The sequence below is a fragment of the Centruroides sculpturatus genome, unplaced genomic scaffold (genome assembly GCF_000671375.1).
Source record: "Centruroides sculpturatus isolate CEXI.00-Female unplaced genomic scaffold, Cexi_2.0 scaffold107, whole genome shotgun sequence".
Classification (NCBI taxonomy): domain Eukaryota; kingdom Metazoa; phylum Arthropoda; class Arachnida; order Scorpiones; family Buthidae; genus Centruroides; species Centruroides sculpturatus.
The window spans coordinates 559162-569204 of NW_019384422.1; the positions used below are offsets into that span (position 1 = coordinate 559162).

The 10043-nt window shown below is 25.6% G+C and overlaps 1 protein-coding gene across 1 annotated transcript; it reads right to left on the reverse strand.

The window, feature by feature from the left end:
- Positions 1–6: 6 nt before the first annotated feature.
- On the reverse strand, positions 7–6412 carry LOC111619439 (parathyroid hormone/parathyroid hormone-related peptide receptor-like). Its single transcript, XM_023361144.1, has 14 exons — positions 6348–6412; positions 3745–3859; positions 2946–3059; positions 2748–2875; positions 2430–2524; positions 2182–2347; positions 1770–1926; positions 1530–1590; positions 1386–1455; positions 1211–1302; positions 989–1133; positions 835–876; positions 616–757; positions 7–536 (listed from the first exon to the last, which is right to left on the reverse strand). The coding sequence occupies exons 2-14, from the start codon at positions 3845–3847 to the stop codon at positions 235–237; spliced, it is 1617 nt and encodes a 538-aa protein (XP_023216912.1). The 5' UTR covers positions 3848–3859; positions 6348–6412; the 3' UTR covers positions 7–234.
- Positions 6413–10043: the final 3631 nt, after the last annotated feature.

Here is a 10043-nt window from a genome sequence, read left to right on the forward strand (position 1 = left end):
GTATACATTTATGATATTATGGCAACATTGTCATGAAAAAAAAATATATACATATAAATTATAAATGATTTAAGCTTCACAGACAACATCTCACGATACTTATTATACCACAAAAATAAATGAGAGGGGGAAAAAAACATTTCTGATGAATACAATCCTATATGATATATATTAATATATTGGCACATTTCATAAATTTTAAAATTATATAAGTCAAATAAATTTGATATTTATTCACAAAGCACTTTCTTTTTCATTATTTTCTCCTGTTAATAGTAAACGATCGTTTTCCTCAGCGCGATCATTTTCTGATGCATTCCTCATTGTAACGTGACCGTTGACTAACTGACGTTGTTGAGATTCCATTTCTAACATGTAATCGTTATTAGCTTTTGTATCGTCTGAGGAAAAACAAGGATTGGTTTCGAAATGAGGAAGTCTTCTAGGTGTTGTATCCTGATTTCTTTTACAATCCGGTACAACGGGACTAACACTTCGAAAAGGGTCACGTTTCTCGGGAACTATAACGTTCAGAACTATAAATAGTTATAATTCTAGAAAACTAATTCAAGTAACTACGATATCATATGCATTGAATTATATATTTTCTCTTACGTGATGTGGAATGAAACGACTGTACTGAACTCCTACCGCGACTGACGTACGAAGTTAAAGAATGACTGAGTAATGAATGATGAGAACGGAGATTTTGTGTTGTGAGGTTCCTTTGCCAAAGTTTTTTTAATTCGGTCTGTACCTATAAATAGGTAATAGGCTAAAATTAAAAATTTATCATTTTAAAAATATAAAATATATTTTAAATTTAAAACTTACTTCTCCGTTCAGAAAACAGTAGAGAAAGGCAACAAAAGAGCCCTTCAAAAAAAAAAAAGTTGCTTAGTTAATTTAAACAACTAATTAATTTATTCATAATTTAAATTAAATAGAATATTTTTCATTCTAATGTCTTTAAAGCAATTAAACTTACTTGGTAGGAAGAAAATAATTGATCAGTATATAACCAAATTACTTCAACAGTTTTATTAACTTCAGCTACTAAAGACATGACTAATAAAATTGAATAATGAATACCAAATAATGGTACTAAAACTAAAGTAGACTTAAACCATTTTCTGTAATAAAATAATAATAAAATTATTTATGATGAACTCTCATGTTCAATTAGCGAATAATGATAATAAGTTATTACCTGTAACGGTATTTTCTGGCTTGTGAATTATGAGAAGCGAACATCTTCATAAAGAGTACTCGAGTGATATTAATAAAGAAGATAAAATTCACCTGCATTAAAAGTTTATGTCGTAATTAATGTTAAGAAAATGTTTAAAGTGTAATTTAGCTTTAAAAATGATAGCATAACATACCAAGATGGATACAGTTATGGGAGCACGAATTATCCAAAAGTAGGCTGAATGTTGGTTGGTCGTCCAGCATCTATTAAAATACCATATTTAATTTATTACGTCAACTTTCATTGTAAATTAAACTTGTGTATAAAATTTTATTACAAGGTATCTTCTAGTGTTGCTCTAACAACAACCCATGGAATGATAAAGAGTAGCGGTAAACCTATAAAATATTCAGCATTTTAGTATTATTTAATGTTACCAGATGGCGCAATGCGTTTACAAGTGTACAAATGTACACTTGTATTAATAATAATTAATAATAGAGATTATTAAATTGGTCATAATTTTATATTGTGTAAAAAAAAAAATCTTAGAAAAATTTAAAAATTAAAAACTTACCCCAGCCGAGTATTAAATAACGAAGTATACTAGTTGTATCGGTAAACATGGCGAGAAAAACTAAATTATGAAGATATAATCCTTCCATTAAAATCCAGCAATAATTAGCCATCAAAAAATAATGCCAGAAACTTGTGAAAATCTTGCAGTCTACATTCTAATCTCAAACAAAAATAAAAATATAAAGTAAAACAGAATGGATTTTATATATATATTTTAGCTGCTAATGTCCTAAAAACTAATATTAAAAATATTAACGTTAACAGTAATGCTTCTATTAAATATTAAATATGTTGAAAATTAATACTAATGTTAATTTTTAACTAATAAAATCATTACTTAGTAAGGTTAAATAACTAATTAAAGAATAACGTCATGTGCTTTCACATGTGATGATATAAAGCAAACTCACAGCTATTGATTCAGTATAATCAAAAACATCATCTGTAAACGTAGCATTGGAGCGTAAACCAATACCTTCTACGAATAAAGCATCTTTTAGTAAGAACATAACGGATCTCATAATAAAAGACATGAAAAGTTGCATGTGAAGATTATTTCGTGGACAACGCAATTTCCTGTTTAAAAAAAATTGTCTTTTTATTTAATTATTTTGAATAAAATAATACATAAAATAAATTAAATATTCAGAAAATTTACCTGACAAAAGCAAGTATAAAAAACGCTACCAAAAGTGTAGCAAGTGAAGTTGAGTATCCTACTTTCGATATTAATTTAATATTTTCCATATGTGGCTATAACAAATCAGTTTTTAAATCAATTCTTGTTAATTAAAATGATAAAATTTATAATAATTAAACACTTAAATTTAATAAATTACCTATCCGTTCGGTTAAATACTAATTAAAACTGAGATTGCTTTCGTTACAAAATGTTAATTTAATTGATTACTTTCATTTTAATCTGTTCCTTGCATAGTTTTTATACGATTTTTAAGTTCTTCAAGGCATTATTTACCTCCACTAGAGTTTCATTTAAAATTGTTGGATCATGGATAGTGCACTGAGTGTAATTACTCCACGTTTCATTTGTATAGTCCTTTCTCCACCAATTTCCCTCCATTGTACAATAACGACTGGCAAATTCTATTTTTAAAAAAGGTATTAATATAATATAGCTCAAACAGATACACAAATTAATCAACCGAACACTCACCTCTAACATTAAATCCGTGAATATAACTTGGACACGGAATATGATGAACAGTACCAGCTGGTACGTTAGGCCAACAATATATACCATCCCAGGTAATGGGACAATATAGTTCACCTGTGATAAAAGTTAGAAATAATGATAAAAATGTTTACACCAATACACTAACTTTCCCACATGCGGTTAACAAATATTGGCATGTCTCAATAGAAACATTATCCTGGAAGAAAAAAAATGATAGAATCTATTTCTTAACGAGACAGCTATTGGTATAGTATATGACAGGATAATAAGTAATAAGTTCCTAGAGACATGTCAAAATGTTGTCAAAGACAAAGTTATTGTCTGGAAGCCACTCTTCTCAGATTATGGTTGTCATTGAAAACCTTCAAAATAAAACATAATATTTGATATAAATTTATATTTATCACTAAAAACAGTAAAATTTCATCCTTTTTTTAACCCTGGAGAAATGTATTTGGTTATTAATAACATTCGAATGTATATTTGTTCCGTTTTATCACCTGAGACATCTAATTACAATGAGCGATGATGTGCTCGTTCGCTCTCATTTTATCAATGTCAAAAGCTCGACTAAATCAAAATCTGCCAGTCATTTCCTCTTGACTGTAATTGCTTGTCCACTGAGGACAAAGTGATGGAGAGACGATGTTATTGAGGAAGAAACAACACTTCTTTTGAGAAGCATTCCGCTTGGACGCTTCTGACTCTTCAGTCCGTTTTCTAGTTTTCGCGTATAAACACATTTAATTTAAAAAAAATAATTAAATAAATAACTTACCGTCATATGGTGTATTTTCGTCTGATATTTTTTGAAGACACCGTTCGAATTTCTCATTTAATATGCTCTGTTGATCAATTGCAGCTTGCTGCCACTTGGCCATTGTTTCTTTTTTCTATAAATTGCAGAAGGATAACCGCAATATTATTAAATTTTAAAAAATTCTTCTAATGTAATATGCATAATTATTTAATAAAATAATTATGTAATTTAAATTAATTACATAAATTTTTAATTAATAGTTTTAAAACATTTTATTAAAATTTTTAAAGTGTTTTATTTACTATATTTTTAATCGATGTTTAAAATTTTAATATTATAATAACAATGCTGACATTATTAATCTCATATTATCTTAATAGTCTAAAATTAATTATAAAATTAACTGAGTTGGAGAATGTTGGCCTAAGGCAATATTCAAATATTGCACTCTCTCCACAACATCCTACATAAAATATTTCCAACAATTCATTTCTGTTGAGAGATGAAGAAGATCTTTTTGGAGGAATAAAAAATAACATTAAACATATTTTTCATATTTTGTCACACGTTAAAATTTATTATAACTACTTTTAAAAAAATAATTAATTTTAAATGATATTTAATAGTAAGGAAATGATGATTTGGGAATTGAGGATTTTCGCGGATGATGTTCAAGTGTAATTAACAAATGAATTTTGATTAGATAACTAGAATTTAAGTGTGATTAATAAGTANTGTCTGTTGGTTTAAAAAGAGGGACTATATATATATGAGGTTCTACTATATCGTTATTGGAGGTTCTACTGTATCCTTATTAAAGGTTCTACTGTATTGTATCTGAGGTTCTACTATATCGTTATTGGAGGTTCTACTGTATCGTTATTAGAGGTTCTACTGTATTGTATCTGAGGTTCTACTATATCGTTATTGGAGGTTCTACTGTATCCTTATTAAAGGTTCTACTGTATTGTATCTGAGGTTCTACTGTATCGTTATTGGAGGTTCTACTGTATTGTATCTGAAGTTCTACTGTATTGTATCTGAGGTTCTACTGTATTGTATCTGAGGTTCTACTGTAATTGGAGGTTCTACTGTATTTTGTTAGTTACAACAAAAAAACAATGGTACAAAAACACGCTTCGTTCAAGTGTAATTAACAAATGAATTTTGATTAGATAACTAGAATTTAAGTGTGATTAATAAGTACAATTCAATTTTATAAGTTCAAGAGTAATTAATGATTGAGGTTCAACTCGATAAGACAACTTCTAATATAATTAACAATTCAAACAATTTAGCACAATTAACGAGTACAAATACGAGCCATAATTTTAAAAAAAAATCATTTAATGAATTTTTATTCTAATACTAGCTGCAAGGACCCGCTTCGCTGGGTTTTTATTTGTATGTAATATAGTTTTTTATATATATAAAAGAATGTTTTTCTAAGTAATCTAGAATCTAGCTACAAGGACCCGCAAAAACGCAAAAAACCGCCTGTAAATCTTGCATGCCGCTTTATATTAACACTTCCTTTCTTACTCATTGTTAACATTTCCATTCTTAACACTTCCATTGTTAACACTTCCACTGTTAACACTTCTATTGTTAACACTTCCATTGTTGACACTTCCATTGTTACACATCTTCGAAGTCAACCACTTTCAAACCCATATCTCTCGCACCCTTATAGCTATCGAGACGCAACTACCATAGTGCACGAATGGAGACTTGGGGCTACTACCACATACAAACACCATTCATGTGCGATGTGTAGTTTTGGCTAAAAAGTGAAATATAGGGATACACACGTCCATTTATATATGTATATATATAGATTTATTATTATATGTTTTATTATTACAAAATGTTATTAACTATATCATAATGTTATCGTATGCATTAATTTACACGACACATTATTCTTAGACACAATACAGTAATGCTTTGTTACAAAATCACAAGAATACAACAGTAATTAACCAAAATATTCACAATAAACAAATAGAAAATAAAACTAATTCAAAATATACTCTTTAAACTATTTAAATATTGTAATTATTGAAATTTTTAAATTAAATTTTAAGATTTAAAGGACTTTAATTATAAAAAAAAATTACCATTTTTAATATTTAATATGGACAGTAACTTATATGAAGTACTTTACATGACAGACAAACAGCTAAGAAAACAAATGATACAATTTACCAAGAGAGTTAAATCTTTTGTAACTTTAAAAATTTAAAAGAACCAATATAATAATAATTTTTAAAGACTATTTTCATTTTTAAATATTTACTTATTTATGTATAAAAGTATCATCTTACAGTCTGCTATATAAATCTAAACATATCAAAGTAAAAAACTCATAGGAAAGTAAATTTTTTATTTTTTCCATGATACTAAAGACTGTTTAATATATAAAGTAATAAAAATAAATAAAAAAATAAGTATAAATTATTTATAAAATAATAAATTTACTCATTTACAATATAACAATAAAATAAAATAAAATACTTGTAAGTATTAAAATATTTATTGACAAATTAGAAATTTATTTAAAAATTCGAAAATAATTAATACTTTAATAATATATAATTATAAACGATAATTATACTTACTCTATGTTTTTTCTTCTAGTTAATTACACTATTTCTATGATAGAATTTTTTTTTCGATACATTTTCCAATCTAGCATAAAAAAAAAAATAAATATCACGACGCTCAATTATTATTTACGAATCGATTTTATTTATTCCTAGAACACAAATGTTAAATATAAAACGAAAATGGACAAAATTTCTCCATTAATTTTCTACATTAAAATTAATATTTCATCTCATGAAACGGTTTTCTTCCTAAAAGCGCATTAATAAATCAATAAAGAATAATAACGTTAAGCAAAAAACATCTTACATTATTGAAATTAATAATACAGTCGAACCTCCAATAGCGGCCACTTTTTCAAGAATTTTTTTTTTATTATTAAACTATGCGTACAAATTAATCTGCAAAACGACGACCATTTCTCTATTCTCGTCAGTAGCCGTTGTTTAGAGGTTTTAAAATTATAAACTTAATTTTAAAATTGTTTAATTCGCTTAATTTATATAAACTATTAAAAAAAAGTTTTATAAATATGAAATATAATTATATTTTATCAAAATTATAAATAATTGTAAAAAATAGAAGTTATAAAACTTATACAAATAAAAAATAAATCTTAGAAAACAGGAGAAAATAACAAATTTGTCAGATAATACAATCGAACTTCTGAACAACGAACACTGATGAGAACATAAAAATGCCGTGGTTTGGTGGTTATTTTGTTCAAAAAACAATTTCTAAAAATTGGAGGTTCAACTATATTGTATCTGAGGTTCTACTATATCGTTATTGGAGGTTCTACTGTATCGTTATTAAAGGTTCTATTGTATTGTATCTGAGGTTCTACTATATCGTTATTGGAGGTTCTACTGTATCGTATCTGAAGTTCTACTGTATTGTATCTGAGGTTCTACTGTATTGTATCTGAGGTTCTACTGTAATTGGAGGTTCTACTGTATTTTGTTAGTTACAACAAAAAAACAATGGTACAAAAACACGCTTCTAAACAAGAATTATTCATCAATTTTTACTGTATAATTTTTAATTAAAATGAATAATTAATACTTTTATAAAAGAAAAATTTTTAAATAAAAATAATTAATTATTAAACAGATAAATCGACTATAAATTACTAGATAAGGCCATTGATTATCTACATCCAAACAAGCAATAAATTAATTCTCTTAAGATACTAGTAAATTTATCTTTTAATAAACAGATATTAAATATAACCTATCTACACTAATTGATATAATTAGTTCGAATAAATTAAGATAAAATTTCTTCATTAAAATTTACATTTTTATTAAAATTAACGTATATTTACTTAGTATATTTCATTAGACGATAACAGACTTTACGTGAAACTATTTTGTATTGAATAAATATAAAAGTCTAATACCGTGCCTAACTTGATTAAATATTTAATTCTGTTCAAGATTTATCTATTTATTAGTAAATAATTTTCTAATCAATCAATATTAAAATTAATAAGTCAACCGATAATACCTTAAATTATTTATAGAGAGTGGTTGTAGCAATCTATAAATATTTTATCGCTGCATGATTAATAAACTGCCAAAGTAAGGAAGATAATGAAAAACTTATTAAACACGAATTTCTTCTAAAAAAAAAAATATTTCCGAAGTTTGATGAAACTTAAAAATTTATATTAAAAAAAAAGAAAATTAATTATTAACCTATATGAAGCACTCTTCAACTCCAAGCTAATTAATTATGTTTTAAAATACTTTATTGTGTTGTAATTGTTTTAAAAATTAAATAATATCTAATTTTTAACTGTTTAATTAATAAATTTTTTATAAATTCATCAAGCATTATTTAATACAATATTGTTAAACTTCGCTCTTATATTTTACATTAAACATTAGCATAAATATTAATAAATGTTATAAATATATATTTATAAAAATATAATTTTATGTTATTTATTTAAATGTAATCATTTTATTTTATAGATTTTAAATTATTATTATTATTATTATAACAGTAGTGATGCTATCTTTACTGCATTACTTTGTGTTATTTAAGGAAACAACATTACAAGGCGCTTTATATGTAAAATTCATTTTAAACTTAATAATGTTTAATAAAATAAAAATTATTTTCATATTCTTCGAAATAATTTTATATTTTAGTATAATTTCAATATAATTTAATCGGAATAAGCGTTGTATTCGTTATATTAACAGCAACAGTTGTATATTTTACTAAATAATTAATTTAAAAAGTAGATTAATTTGAACAAATTATCAATACAAAAACGATAATTAATCGAATTAATCTATTTTTATGGCATTATTACATTTAATCTTCTTTTATATCGCTGTCAAGTTAATCTATTTTCTTTTATTATTATTATTTTTTTTTAAAAAAAAAAGGGAATGAATGGGAGTCTCAATGGAAGAGATGATAGATATTTACTTCTTTCAGACCGGATTAATATCTTGTTTGTTATAATCTTTAAAAAAAAGGCGTTAAGATGTCACAAACAAATGTTCTTAGAAGCGGCTTAAGATCAAACTGTGTAGTTGCAAATTTGCAATGCACTTTTTTTTTTTAAATCCAAGTGTGTTGTATCTGCCATGAAAGAATTTTTTAAAAGAAAATTACATTATAATAATTTTAACAAGTTACATAATAACGTTTAAAAATCTAGCAATTTATTTAAAGAATTATAAAAATACATTATATAATTTAGAAAGTGATAATTGAAGAATTATATACAACTTCAGTCTAGTCATTTCAACACTTTTCACAACTTATAATTGCCTTCAATTCAGTTTTGTCACTTCATCATTGTTAAGAGAAATTGTTGAAATTGTTATAGAAATAATTGGAGCTAAGATATTTTACGAGGTAACGAGCTGCTTCGATGCTTTGTATGAAAGAGGAGTACAAATTAGCTTTATTTTACCTTAACGAAATATTAAATTACACAATAATTCGCTTACAATAACTGAAAATTCGATTTAGTAACGCTTTTGTAGTTATATCTCGTTGAACTTTATAGTGAAAGTAATATAAAAAAATGTATGTTGTCTGTTGGTTTAAAAAGAGGGACTATATATATATATATATATTGAATCGGATTATTTGTCATAAACTTCTCTTGTCAAAGATAACTCAGAGGTGGAAAATTCAGCCACTGCAGTGTAAACAGTTGTTGATTGAAATAGCTTCGAGCGAAGGAGTTCAGTAACTATCTGTAAAGAATTTTAAAATCTATCTTGGGATTTCAAGTTTTTGTTCAACATATAAAAAAGATCAAAATATTGTAGAAAAAGAGAATATATTTTTATGCTATTTATTCTGTTTATTGGTATATATTTAAAAAAAAACTCGACATTTGTTTACATTAATAAAATAGTTTTTAATAAATGCTACGATTTAAAATATATAATCAATATTTTAAATACAGTACCAGTCGACCCCCCCTATAACACGGTTGATTTTTCCGTTTTATATGAATTCTATGTTGTACGAGTCACTTAGATTTTACAAATACGTGTGCCGGGCTGTGAACAGCTCACGCATTTGTAAAATCTAAGTGACTCGTACAACATGAAATTCATATAAAACGGAATTATCAACAGTGTTATAGGGGGTCGACCGTATATAGTAATGTTATATAACGAATTATTTGTTTTCGTGATAAATTTTATATCATTTAAAATTTAAATTTTACG